Source organism: Berghia stephanieae, chromosome 13, assembly GCF_034508935.2.
Source record: "Berghia stephanieae isolate SIO BIC M18660-M18661 chromosome 13, UCSD_Bste_1.3, whole genome shotgun sequence".
Taxonomy (NCBI): domain Eukaryota; kingdom Metazoa; phylum Mollusca; class Gastropoda; order Nudibranchia; family Aeolidiidae; genus Berghia; species Berghia stephanieae.
This window is the reverse complement of record NC_088372.1, coordinates 41470675-41485427: the sequence shown is the minus strand read 5'-3', so window position 1 is coordinate 41485427 and position 14753 is coordinate 41470675. Positions and strand designations below refer to the sequence as shown.

General features: G+C 39.2%; 1 protein-coding gene across 2 annotated transcripts in view; it reads right to left on the bottom strand.

The window, feature by feature from the left end:
• Positions 1-14753, bottom strand: part of LOC144958824 (dnaJ homolog subfamily C member 10-like) — a 78869-nt gene that overhangs the window by 44823 nt on the left and 19293 nt on the right. For both annotated transcript variants that reach the window (XM_078891043.1, XM_078891042.1), the window contains exons 9-11: positions 14219-14341; positions 2755-2844; positions 350-469 (exon numbers count right to left, since the gene is read on the bottom strand). In XM_078891043.1, the coding sequence (XP_078747169.1) occupies positions 350-469; positions 2755-2844; positions 14219-14341 (333 nt within the window). The remainder of the gene's footprint in view (positions 1-349; positions 470-2754; positions 2845-14218; positions 14342-14753) is intronic.

The following is a 14753-nucleotide window of genomic DNA, read 5'->3' as shown; positions in this document are numbered from 1 at the left end:
ATCTCTTAAATTCCAGACAGACAGCAACAAAAATATTTGACACGTCTGTCCACAAGTAAAAGGATTTTGAAATGTAAACAAATAAAAGTGTTAAGCATCCAGAAACATTTCCATTTGTTTACGTTTCAAAATCCTTTTACTTGTGGATAGACTTGCCAGCTGTTTTTCTGCTGTGTTTGGATTGTGACTGATGTATTCGTGTTTATTATTGTTTTTGTTATTGGCTGAAGAAGGGTTTTGAGCCTGAAACGTTTGGTGTTTGGTCTCTTTGTTCTTTTCCAAAGTTGTTCTTTCAATTTATGTTCATGAACACTACTAGTGTGTAAACTGTGTTGAATAAAACGTCCACCTTGAAGTCTCTGAGCAACGCGGGGAGTTTCCTCAAATCCAAATCCTGAACGTCTTGTCCCCCCTGGATGAAGTGGATCAGCCACGTGTCGACACGGTCTTGATTCTGGTCCAGCAAGTCCTATTGCATGATGGGAAAAAATAAATAAATGTCCACATTTACACAAAGCAACCTCATAGCCCAGGTCAAAGTGACATCACTAAGCTGCTGGAAGCTGTGGACTGTGAAAAATAATAAACAAAAATAAATAGAACAGCTTTCAAATAGAGCAAAATACCAAATACAGAACGTTTTGAACTCAAAACCCTTCTTCAGCCAACAACAAACAACAATAAAGACATAAATACATTACTAAATTCCAGATGGATGACAGAGAAATTTTGTAGGTCCTCTCCATTGAGAGTACCAGTCTTCACCAAACGTATTCAACAAAGTACCAGTCTTCACCAAACATATTCAACAAAGTACCAGTCTTCACCAAACGTATTTAACAAAGTACCAGTCTTCACCAAACATACTTAACAAAGTGCCAGTCTTCACCAAACATATTTAACAAAGTACCAGTCTTCACCAAACATATTCAACAAAGTACCAGTCTTCACCAAACATATTTAACAAAGTTCCAGTCTTCACCAAAATATTTAACAAAGTTCCAGTCTTCACCAAACATATTCAACAAAGTTCCAGTCTTCACCAAACATATTCAACAAAGTACCAGTCTTCACCAAACATATTCAACAAAGTTCCAGTCTTCACCAAACATATTCAACAAAGTTCCAGTCTTCACCAAACATATTTAACAAAGTTCCAGTCTTCACCAAACATATTCAACAAAGTTCCAGTCTTCACCAAACATATTTAACAAAGTTCCAGTCTTCACCAAACATATTCAATGGTGTTTCACAAGACATGGCTGACATGATAATTTTTAAAAAGATTAAATGTTACAACGGAAGGCTGGTCTTCCAAAACAAATTTTTAAAATTTTCCATCCATGAGATAAAATTAAATGTAAAGTTTATTTTAAGCATCAAGTGACACAAGAATTTCCTTAGATTTGTGTGAATTTAAATGTTAAATATGATAAAATAATAGACGGAATAAGAAATTTTAGGGGAAATAATCCTCAATATCTCACAATGGGAAAAAAATGGAGTTATGGAAAACTAGTCTTCAATTGTTGATGATGGAGTTATGGAAAACCAGTCTTCAATTGTTGATGATGGAGTAATGGAAAACCAGTCTTCAATTGTTGATGATGGAGTTATGGAAAACCAGTCTTCAATTGTTGATGATCGAGTTATGGAAAACCAGTCTTCAATTGTTGATGATGGAGTAATGGAAAACCAGTCTTCAATTGTTGATGATGGAGTTATGGAAAACCAGTCTTCAATTGTTGATGATCGAGTTATGGAAAACCAGTTTTCAATTGTTGATGATGGAGTTATGGAAAACCAGTCTTCAATTGTTGATGATGGAGTTATGGAAAACCAGTCTTCAATTGTTGATGATGGAGTTATGGAAAACCAGTCTTCAATTGTTGATGATGGAGTTATGGAAAACCAGTCTTCAATTGTTGATGATGGAGTTATGGAAAACCAGTCTTCAATTGTTGATGATCAAGTTATGGAAAACCAGTCTTCAATTGTTGATGATGGAGTTATGGAAAACCAGTCTTCAATTGTTGATGATGGAGTTATGGAAAACCAGTCTTCAATTGTTGATGATCGAGTTATGGAAAACCAGTCTTCAATTGTTGATGATCTATTACCAGAGGTTGCCGGTTCAGGAGATAAAAATTTACAGAACTTTTACGCAAACACATTGTCACATTGCCCGTCCACTTTTCTGATGTGAACCTCCAGTAAAAAAACATTTTATACTTACTGTTTTCTTTAGCAGGGATTGGAAAATATACTGAGAGGGTTCACAACATACTGAATTCTGTACATATACGGAAAATTGACAACTTTGTATTATGGTGTGCTGAGACCGATGGAATATGAAGAATGTGATTTTGAAATATTCAGGAAGAGCTAAAATATTCTGTCTTCTTTCTCTTGTTCCACGTCTGGATTACAGATTTATCCAAAGGATGATTTTTTTTTTAAATTTCATTAATAAACAACAATATGGACACTTTACTTTCCCCACCACAACCACCAACAACAACAAGGACATGTGCAGCTACAACGACAATCAATAACAACAACAACATTAATGATACAACCATTACCATTATCGGCTGCAACAACAAAAACACCATTATCACAATCATCATCAACTGCAACAACAACAAAATCAACAACAACACTACCACTACCATCATCAACTGCAACAACAACAAAAATAACAACAACACTACCACTACCATCATCAACTGCAACAATAACAACAATACTCACAATAATGACATTCTCATCCAGCATTTCCACATCTGGCAACTGTTCCATAACAGACCTGGCAATGTCCCTCGCATCCAGGCTTGTAATTTCCTGCATCAATTCCCACAGAAAAAGAAGAGAGAATGGAATGAAACAACGACAAGATTATTAAAATAGCTATAATAATAATAGCAATAATAATAATAATAATAATAATAATAATAATAATAATAATAATAATAATAATAATAATAATAATAATAATAATAATAATAATAATACTGTGGCGATCTCCGTTTCCTACGAACTACGAAGACTTACCACATACTGCTGACTGCAAGACTACTCTACACGTCAGATCAGAAAAAACGTAAACACGAGAGAACTCATTAAATTTATAAAATTCACTACACATCGCTTTCATTGTTTGTTGTTTCCAGTAAAGTAAATGCTACATTGGTGACCCCGACTTAAAACAACTAAAGAGATAGGTATATATTATTATTATTACTATTTACCAGTTCAACTCTTCACAAGAACATAATAATAAAAAACATGTCTATCGACGCCGTAGCATTAAAATTGCCCACATTCTGGACCACTTGTCCTTCAGCGTGGTTTGCACAAAGCGAGGCACAATTTGCCTTACGCGATATAGCAAGCGATGAAACAAAGTACTACTATGTAGTGGCTGCCTTAGACTCAGACAGCAACTAGAGCCCTTGCTATTCTATCATCACCACCCAAGGAAGGTAAATATGAAATACTGAAAAACTTCCTGCTGTCTGCGTTCGGCCTTTCGGAAATAGAGAGAGTGGAATCTCTCCTCAACATGAATGGTTTGGGCGACTTAAAGCCATCTGAGTTAATGGACAGGATGTTAGTGCTCCTCGGCAAACACAAGCCCTGTCTGCTCTTCAGACAGTTATTCTTAAGACAACTTCCAGCAAACATCAGACTTCCATTAGCAAACTTGTCCAACCTGGATGATTACAGGGCACTTGCCAGAGAAGCTGATAATTTTTTCTACGCTGCTCACTCAAACTCTACTTGTGAAGTTGACACACCAACCATGACCAGTGAAATTGATTCCCTCTGCTGGTACCATCAACGGTTTGGTTCAAATGCCCGTCGATGTGCACAAACATGCAAACTCTTTAATTCATTCAAGAAAAACAAGAAGAACCAGGGAAACGCCAAGCCGGGTCAACAGTAAATTCTGCTGTCGACCCGGATTCTTACTCAGCCAACGCGCCCACATCAAAAAATCTCCAACTCATCGTCGTCGATGAAAATTCAAACCGACGTTTTTTAGTAGATACTGGAGCTCAAGTATCTGTCACACCCGCCTCTGCACCAGACAAAAGCTTGGGTTCCTCTGATCTCGCATTACAAGCTGCTAATGGTTCTACAATAAAAACATACGGATGCTTTGAAACTAACATACGTATTGGATCGCGTTCATTCAATGCACGACTTATCAAAGCTGATGTCAAGCGTCCCCTACTTGGAGCAGATTTTCTACGTCATCATAATCTGCTTGTGGATATTCGCGGTCGATGCCTTATCGACGCTGAAACGTTTTCGCACATACCTTGTTCAGTAAGTTCAGTTTGCACAAACGCCGAACTCTCACCACTCGAGCCGAACTCCAATACATTCAGAAAATTATTGAATAACTCTCCAGAACTACTTCAACCAACATTTTCAACGGCAACTGTGAAACATGGCGTGCAACATTTCATCACAACCAAAGGTCGCCCAGTATTCGCACGTGCTCGTCGCCTGGCTCCAGAAAACCTCTTGTGTGCAAAAAAATAATTTTTGGAAATGGAGAAAATGGGCATAATTCAAAAATCAAAGAGCCCTCAGGCTTCCCCATTACACCTGGTCCCCAAGGCTGATGGCACAATGCGTCCCTGCGGAGATTTTCTTTGACTTAACGATGCTACTATACCAGATCGATATCCTGTCCCACACATTTATGATTTTACAGCAAACTTAGACGGTAAGATCATCTTCTCGAAGATCGACCTTGTCAGAGGATACCACCAAATTCCAGTCGCTCCAGAAGACGTCCCAAAAACGGCAGTGATAACCCCTTTCGGCCTTTGGGAGTTCTTAAGAATGCCATTTGGATTAAAAAATGCAGCACAAGCATTCCAACGTTTAATGGACTCCATTTTACAAGATTTAGACTGCGTATTTTGTTATTTAGACGACATTCTGGTTGCAAGTTCAACTGAGGCAGAACACATGGAACATCTCAAAATCGTATTCGAAAGACTTAGAAACCAAGGCCTCGTTATCCGTCTTGAGAAATGTCTTTTCGGTGTGAGATCTCTTAACTTCCTTGGCCATCACATCTCGCATTCTGGATCTGTCCCAATGGCGACAAAAATTGAGGCTGTTAAACAATTTCCACAACCAAAAACCATCAAGTCACTTCAAGAGTTCCTCGGGATGTTGAATTTTTACCATCGTTTCATTCCGAGACTAGCTGAAATACTTCGACCCCTATATAGTGCTTTGAAAGTAAAAAAACAACGTCAAGCACTTACGTGGACGCAAGAAATGTTGAAAGCCTTTACTGATGGTAAAAATGCACTAAGTAACGCTACAATGTTAGCACGTCCTTGCTTGAACTCACCCCTCGCTTTAACGTCTGACGCCTCCGACCAAGCTGTGGGCGCTGTCCTTGAACAACTTAATCATCAAGGTAATTGGGAACCATTGGCATTTTTCAGCAGGCAGTTACGTAAACCTGAACAGAAATACAGTACCTTTGATAGGGAGTTGCTTGGCATTCACTTAGCCATCCGTCATTTCCTTTTCATCATTGAAGGGAGACAATTCGCTATTTTTACTGACCATAAACCATTAATCCATCCCATGTCCAAATCAACTGAACCATGGTCAGCTCGTCAACAAAGGCACTTATCTGCCATATCCGAGTTCACAACTGACATCCGACACATTTCTGGAAAAAACAACACTGTCGCAGATTGTCTCTCAAGAGCAGTTACAAACTCAGTCTCAATTGGCATCGACTATCAAGCTATGACGGAATCCCAAGAAAATAGCATTGACACACAGGCTTACAAAACTGCATTAACAAGCCTCAAAATCGTCAAAACATCCGTTGACTCGGGTCCAGAGTTAATTTGTGGCATCTCAACTGGCTACCCAAGACCTATCGTTCCTACCGACTTCAGAAGACCGGTTTTCGAAATTATTCACAATATGAGTCATCCTGGAGTTAAGGCCACAGTCAGACTTATCAGCAAGAAGTTTATCTGGCATGGTCTTAAGAAAGAAGTGTCAGCATGGGTTAAGCAATGTCACAAATGCCAATCTTCGAAAATTCAAAAACATATACGAGCACCGTTAGAAACATTCCATGTCCCAGGAAAGCGATTCTCACATATAAACATTGACCTCGTTGGACCATTACCTCAGTCAAGGGGGTTCACCCATCTCCTTACTATAATTGACAGGAACACCCGATGGCCTGAGCAGAGATGCCAACTTTAAATTTGGCTCACAGGAGTTTCAGACACCACTCGTAGGAATTTCAATGCCGAAAGAGGAGTTTCCGCACACAAGAAAAAGGAATTCGAATGGTATTTGGCATTGTGTTTACATATTGTATAGTTCTAAATAGATAACTGATTAGAATTATATTATGATACATAAACACATTGCAAATATAATCCCAAAGTTTCCTTATTTTAAATGAAGTAAAGCGCCAAAACCTAATGGTAGAGATTGTAGTACTGGTGGTAGTGAGGATGATGTGGTGTTAGTGGTTGTAGTAATAGTGGTAGTGATGATAAAGATGTGATAGTGGTTGTTGTAGTAGTAGTAGTGGTAGTGATGATGATGTGGTGGTGGTGGTGGTTGAAGTAGTAACGGTAGCGATGATGCTGTGGTGGTGGTGGTTGTAGTGGTAGTGATGATGATATGGTGGTGGTGGTGGTTGAAGTAGCAGTTGTAGTGATGATGATGTCTTGGTGGTATAGTGGTTGTAGTAGTTGTGGTCGTGATGATAATGATGTGGTAGTGGTTGTAGTGATGTTGATGAGGTGGAGATGGTGGTTATACTACAAATGGTAGTGATGATGTGGTAGTGGTGGTTGTAGTAGTAGTGGTAGTGATGATGTGGTAGTGGTGGTTGTAGTAGTAGTGGTAGTGATGATGATGATGTGGTGGTGGTTGTAGTAGTAGTCGTGGTAGTGATGATAATGTGGTGGTGGTGGTTGTAGTAGTAGTAGTGGTAATAATGATGTGGTGGTGGTGGTGGTTGTAGTGGTAGTGATGATGTGGTGGTTGTATTGTTGTAGTAGTGGTCGTGATGATGATGTGGTGCTGGTGGTTGTAGTGGTAGTGATGATGATGATGATGATGTTGTAGTAGTGGTTGTAGTAGTATTAGTAGTAGTAATAGTAGTAGTAGTAGTAGTAGTAGTAGTAGTAGTAGTAGTAGTAGTAGTAGTAGTAGTGGTTGTAGCAGTAGTAGTAGTAGTAGTAGTAGTAGTAGTAGTAGTAGTAGTAGTAGTAGTAGTAGTAGTAGTAGTAGTAGTAGTAGTAGTAGTTGTAGTAGTAGTAGTAGTAGTAGTGGTGGATTTAGCAGTAGTAGTAGTAGTAGTAGTAGTAGAAGTAGTAGAAGTAGTAGTAGAGGTAGTGATGACGATGTGGTTATGGTGGTTGTAGTAGTAGTGTTAGTGATGATGATGTGGCGGTGGTTGTTGTAGTAGCAGTGGTAGTGATGATGATGTGGTGGTAGTGGTTGTAGTAGTAGTGGTAGTGATGATGATGTGGTGGTGGTTGTAGTAGTGGTGGTAGTGATGATGATGTGGTGGTGATGGTGGTTGTAGTAGTAGTGGTAGTGATGATGATGTGGTGGTGGTTGTAGTAGTGGTAGTAGTGATGATGATGTGGTGGTTGTAGTATAAATGGTAGTGATGGTTGATGTGGCAGTGGTGGTTGTAGTAGTAGTGGTAGTGATGATGATGATGTGGTGGTGGTGGTTGTAGTAGTATTAGAGGTAGTGATGATGGGGCGATGGTGGTTGTAGTAGTAGTGGTAATGATGATGATGTGGTGGTGGTGGTTGTAGTAGTAGTGGTAATGATGATGTGGTGGTGGTTGTTGTAGTAGTAGTGGTAATGATGATGTGGTGGTGGTGATGGTTGTAGTAGTAGTGGCAGTGATGATGTGGTGGTAGTGTTGTAATAGTTGTGGTAGTGATGATGATGTGTATGATGGTTGTAGTAGTAGTGGTAGTGCAGTGATGAGATGTGGTGTGTGGTTGCAGTATAGTGTATGATGATGGTGGTGGTGGTTGTAGTAGTAGTGGTAATGATGATGTGGTGGTGGTTGTAGTAGTAGTGGTAGTGATGACGATGTGGTGGTGGTGGTTGTAATGGTGATGGTAGTTGTGGTAGTGGTAGTAATGACGATGTGGTGGTGGTGGTTGCAGTAGTAGTTGTGGTACTGATGATGAAGTGGTGGTGGTTGCAGTAGTAGTGGTAGTGATGATTAGTGGCAATAATGATGATGTGGTGGTTGGAAAGGGGGTGGGGGGGGGTGGGGGGTCCTTGGAACAAATTGACATCACCGGAATTTGACGGAAGTTGCCCGGAGCCCGGAATTTTTTGCTCCAGACCGGAGTTTTTTCCGGTGAAACCGGAGTTTTGGCATCACTGCCTGAGGCAATACCGTTACAAACCACAACATCAGAAGAATGTGCAAAAGCCCTGATCTCCAATTGGATCTCGCGGTTTGGTATTCCTGTTGATATAACTTCTGACAGGGGCTCACAATTTACATCCACGCTATGGAAACAGATGGCCAGTCAACTTGGTGTGCAGATTCATCAAACAACTGCGTATCACCCTCAGTCCAACGGCATGATTGAACAGATTCATCGGTCCTTGAAATCATCCCTCAAAGCTCGTCTAATAACTCCAAATTGGGTGGATGAGCTACCTTGGGTTCTGCTTGGTTTAAGAACTGCACCTAAAGATGATATCGGTCATTCTTCAGCTGAATTAGTATACGGAGAACCTTTAACAATCCCTGGAGAGTTTATACTTGACCATCCTTCAGACTTCCACGCTAAAGACTTTTTGGCAACCTTTCGGCAAAACGTGTCCCTTCATTCATCACGGCTATCATCAAACAAATTTACCCAAGAACTTGATGTCAGCAAAATATGTTTACATCCGTGTTGACACCCACCGAGGACCCCTTCAGAAGCCGTATACAGGTCCCTATGTTGTCATAACCCCTGGAGATAAACAATTCCTGATCGATGTTGGTGGCAAAGCAGAACGGATTTCGATTGACCGACTTAAACCTGCATTTGTCGATTCTACGCAACCAGTTTCCCTTGCCACCCCACCTCGTCGTGGACGCCCACCGAATACGAACAGAAAGTTATCGAACAGAAACATACAAAACTCCCGTACTGCTTCTGATGATACTAACGTAGTGCCTACTAAGAAGCTATCTCGCTCAGGACGTACCATTAAATGACCTCGGTACTACGAAGATGACTAGTCCGTGTTTGGGGGGGAGGGGGGGCATGTGTGGCGATCTTCGTTTCCTACGAACTACGAAGACGAATGAGAGAACTCATTAAATTTATAAAATTCACTACACATCGCTTTCATTGTTTGTTGTTTCCAGTAAAGTAAATGCTACAATACGTAATTTCTAAAGCACCCCTTTCCACCAAAAGCGCTTATACATAATATACGTACATGCGATCATATATATATATATATATTATATCATTCAATAAAATCAATAAAATCACTCACAGAAAACTGAAAGGAAATACTCTGTCTTCAAAAAGGCTTTAAAGGAGGACAGAGACAGAGAATGATGGTGTCTGGTGTCTGATGAAAGGGCGTCCACACAGAGGAAGCAGAATGTGCGAAAGCACGTAAAAGATTCGACTTAGGAATCAAACATTCAGGTACAAGGGAATAGATGAGTGGAGAGAGCAATTCGAATTGTAGATAGAAAGAAGAGATGACAAGTTGTTGTGAGCAGTGCCATGGAAACACTTGAAACAGTAACAGGCCAGAAACGATTATCTGTCAATTATTCTTATTTTTGTACCTGAAATCAAATTATTTTTATCAATGTCTTAAATATCGCACAATATTCACTTAAAATGCCAACAGCAACACATAACGTAGGATATGACATGATGCCTGTTAAGCGATATTACAATTTTTTTCAGACAGAGACAAAGCTGTTAACGGCCAGGTACTCATGTTACACCCGGGTGATGGCGAGAGAATGTGAGTAAAGAGCCTTTTCCAAGAACTCAACTATGCACTGCACAGAGAGAGACTCAAACCCAGATCCGAAGGCAATTGTCAAACCACACAACAACACAATAATAATAATAATAATAATAATAATAATAATAATAATAATAATAATAATAATAATACTTTATTGCATCCCAAAAAGGAAATTTTTTGTACAGACGTGTTATAATTTACACATAAGATAAAAATACAATGGAAATAGGATGTATATATATAAAAAAGGAGCCGCTCTATAACCAGAGCTGCGCTTTATAATATGAATAATTTCAACACTGTAAAATAGTTAAAACTGTCACTATAAATTGAAAATTGAAAAGATTGCAAAACAAATAAATTAATATTTATATTTTTAAAAAGTAAAAATGAGAAATAATTATATAAAATGATTATTGCTTGTTGTTATAAAGCCTAATACTGGACGGCAGAAAAGATTTTCGGTGTCTCTCTGTTTTCGTTGAAATAGAGAAAGGGCGACCACTTCTTTCTGACATAATAATTGATGGTCTTAGTGGATGATACTGGTCATTTAATATTTTAGTTATTTTATTTATACAAAATTTCTCGTATAAAAGATCTACATCGTCAACATCATTTATATAGTGTTTAATGGATTTTTTAATATTTGAATTTATTTTGTTCCTTTCCACTGCTAAGCAATTGCCTCCCCAAGCTGTTATACAAAATGACAAAACACTTTCGATTACTGCTCTATAAAATAATGTGCAGAGGGTTTTATCTATTCTAAACTGAGAGAGTTTTGATAAAAAATATGTACGTCTGCACATCTTATGCCTAATTATTTTCAAGTGTTCATCCCACTTGAGCCTGTCATCAATCGTTACACCAAGGTATTTGTAGTGAGGAACTCGCTGGACGAATTGGTCCTTTAATTTTAACGGTTCTATCGGTTCCTTCACTCTCCTAAAGTCAATCACTAGCTCCTTTGTCTTGCTTATGTTAAGCTCTAGGTGGTGGGCATCACACCAAGACACAAATCTATCAATTTCTTGCCTATAAGCCACTTCGTTGCCATTTGTTATGAGGCCTTGAAGAGCGGTGTCATCTGCAAACTTTATTAAAGGTACACTCAGGTTTTGACTTCTACAGTCATTCGTGTATATTGTGAATAATACAGGGGACAATACACAACCTTGAGGAGCACCAGTATTTGTAGTTATACAGGAAGATTTGTTTTGTCCTAATTGAACATATTGTGCTCTCTCCGTAAGAAATTCGAGCACCCAAGCAATTATATACTTGTTTAAATTCAGACTAGTCAATTTTTGAACAACCAACTGAGGTTGCATTGTATTGAACGCTGAAGAAAAATCTGCAAAAAGCAATCTGCAATAGCTCCTAGCGTGATCTAGATGCCTGTAGATGTTGTTTGTAAACAGCAAAATGGCATCCTCTACGCCACGTCCTGGTTTGTAAGCAAATTGATGACTATCACTCAATGGCATAAACTGATTCCTAATTTTAACAAGAACAAGTTTTTCTAAAGATTTCATGACTATTGAAGTCAGTGCAACAGGTCTGAGATCGTTCATAGTTTCAAGTTTTTCTTTTTTCGGAACAGGAATAATTTTTGAAGTTTTCCAAATTTCAGGGATCGAAACGCATTGGAGGGACCAGTTAAAAATATGTGTATAAATGGGGGAAAGCTGGTGGGCACATTCTTTTAATAGTTTTCCTTTCAATCCATCCGGCCCAGCAGCCTTCCTCTCGTTTAGTTTCGAAAATACGAATCTCGTTTCCTCTTCACTGACCTCAATAGTCATTTCATCTTCCAAAGCCCTGTCTAATTTATGTTTTTCATTTTCAATATCAAATTTGTTTGCTGTGTCGAAACGTGAATAAAATTTATTTAAAGTTTCAATTTCGATATCTTCTGATATAATCGTGGGCTTTGGATTATAGTTAACAGCAGTTTTAAGCCCCCGCCACGTGTCCCGTATATCCCCAGAAGAAAAGCATTTTTCAATTTTATTTTTGTACTTGTCTCTACAACTAGATATTATCCTCTTTATCTCTTTTTGTTTTGTTTTCAGATCTTTTTTGTTTCCACTAGTATAGAGAGTTTTCTTTTGGTTCAATAAAAGTTTTAGATCTTTTGTTATCCAAGGCTTGTTGTTAGGATAATATTTTATTTCTTTTTTACAAGACACTAGCTGTTCACAGAATTTTAAATACTCACACAGTCATTCAGCTCATCCACACTATCACATGATTCGATAAAAACATTCCAGTCAGTGCATTCAAAACAACCACGCAAATCTTCACACACACTTCCATTCCAGATCTGTACACTTTTCTTTACTGGTTTTACACGTTTAAAAACAGGGCGGTAGGTGGGGAGTAGCAAGAGCATGCAGTGGTCAGATAAACCTAATGGGGCACGGGGTAAACATTTATAACTATTTTTAATATTACAGAGGAATAAATCTAATGTTTTTTTGTCCCTTGTCTCGCAGTCCACGTATTGATGAAGTCCCGGGAGAGTAAAATCGTTACATTGGTTAAAATCGCCAGTGACCATCAATACGGCATCGGGTGACTTAATTAGAATGTCCTGTATTTCTTTCCTCAAAATATTTTTCGCTGTGGTGTTGTCTGATGATGGTGGAATGTAGACGTTGATGATGATGACATGAGTATATTCCCGGGGTAGATAATATGGTCGTGACGAAACAGTAATAAATTCAATATAATCGTCACAATACATTTTATTTATCTGACAGTTATTGGGGTGGCACCATTTGTTGTTAATATATGTGCACACCCCACCCCCAGTTCGTTTATTTACATTAGTCCGATCTCCTCGAAATAGGGAATATTGTTCAATATTAAAACATGATGATGGTATGTGAGGAGATAGCCAAGTCTCTGTTAACGCTATTATGGAGGCTTGACGAAAGTCACTATTAAAACGACACAGTGAAAACAGTTCATCAATTTTGTTTTTCAGTGATCTTACATTACCTGTCACTACACAGGGTAAAAATGGACGAAAAGGCCGTCTGTTAAATTTTGTTTTTATTCCTCCTTTTCTCCCCCTCTTTCTTACTTTAATAAATGATGTGTCAATAGTGGGTGGTGGGGGTGACACGGGTTGGAGGGATCGGAGAGTCTCTGGAGTATAAGTTATCGATAGGCTTATTTTGGCAGCAAAATCACAGGCTAAAACACCATTTATGCTTATAAATATACTAATAAATATAAAAATCAGGAACAATATATACTTCACATCCATTTTGAATAAAAATTAGGCGTTAATTCCGGCGATTGAATGATAAATGAATAAAAATATGTGTAGAAAATAGGTAAACATTCACAACACGTCTGTTGTCGCCGGAAGCCAGCGCCAACCACACAGATATAGAACAGAAGCTTTAATTAAATCCACAAAGACAAATGATTTGGACGTGTGTTTTCTTCATCATCAACAAAACAGGAAGATTGATGAATAAGACAATAAAGAACAACAAAACGACAACATGAGAAGAAAAATATCACTGACATTTGATTCTAGTCAACGATAATCTCTCTCTCTCTCACACACACACATCCCTTAGCCACCACCCCCACTTACCAGTCCATATCATGGGAGAAATTTACACTTTCCCCTCCCCCCTTCCACCACCACACACACACACGCACACATCCCTTGGCCACCACCCCCACTTACCAGTCCATATCATGGGAGAAATTTACACTTTCCCCTCCCCCCTTCCACCACCACACACACACACGCACACATCCCTTGGCCACACCACCCCCACTTACCAGTCCATATCATGGGAGAAATTTACACTTTCCCCTCCCCCCTTCCACCACCACACAAACACACACACACACACACACACACACACACACACACATCCCTTGGCCACACCACCCCCACTTACCAGTCCATATCATGGGAGAAATTTACAATTTCCCCTCCCCCCTTCCACCACAAACACACACACAACAAACACACACATAAACACATCCCTTTGCCACACCACCCCCACTTACCAGTCCATATTATATTTTGTGAGAAATTTACACTCTCCCCTCCCCCCACCACACAAACACACACACACACACATACAAACACCTCCATTCACCCCTTGGCCACACCATCCCCACTTACAAGTCCATGCTGTGGGAGAACGTTACCCCTGGTATAGAAATAAGTCCCAGAATCCCTCCCCATCTCCTCACACAGGGTGGGGTCAGAGTGACAGTCGATGTGGCCAACGTTTACAAGGTCTGCCTGTGTGGAGGGAAAAAAGTCGTAATTATTATTTATTTTATCATTTATACTTGGAACTAACTTGTGAAGAGTGGGAAACGGTACCTGTATGTTCCAACACACATCAAGTCTCTCAATGCCAGGATATTGATTGGGGGAGGGGGGGCTAATTTTTGTAAAGGAGGAATAGGAGGGAAAACCATCAGCACTAATTATTCGGCCAAGGAAACAAAAATGGGGTTTAGGTAGGGGAAAAATTGGGGTTTAGGTAGGGAAGAATGGGGGTGTAGATAGAAGAAAAATTGGGGTTTCAGATAGGAAGGTGGGGGAATGGGGTTTAATCAGGGGGAAAAAATGAGGTTTAGGAATGGAAAACATGGGGTATAGATAAGGAAAAAATGGAGTTTAGGAATGGAAAACATGGGGTATAGAT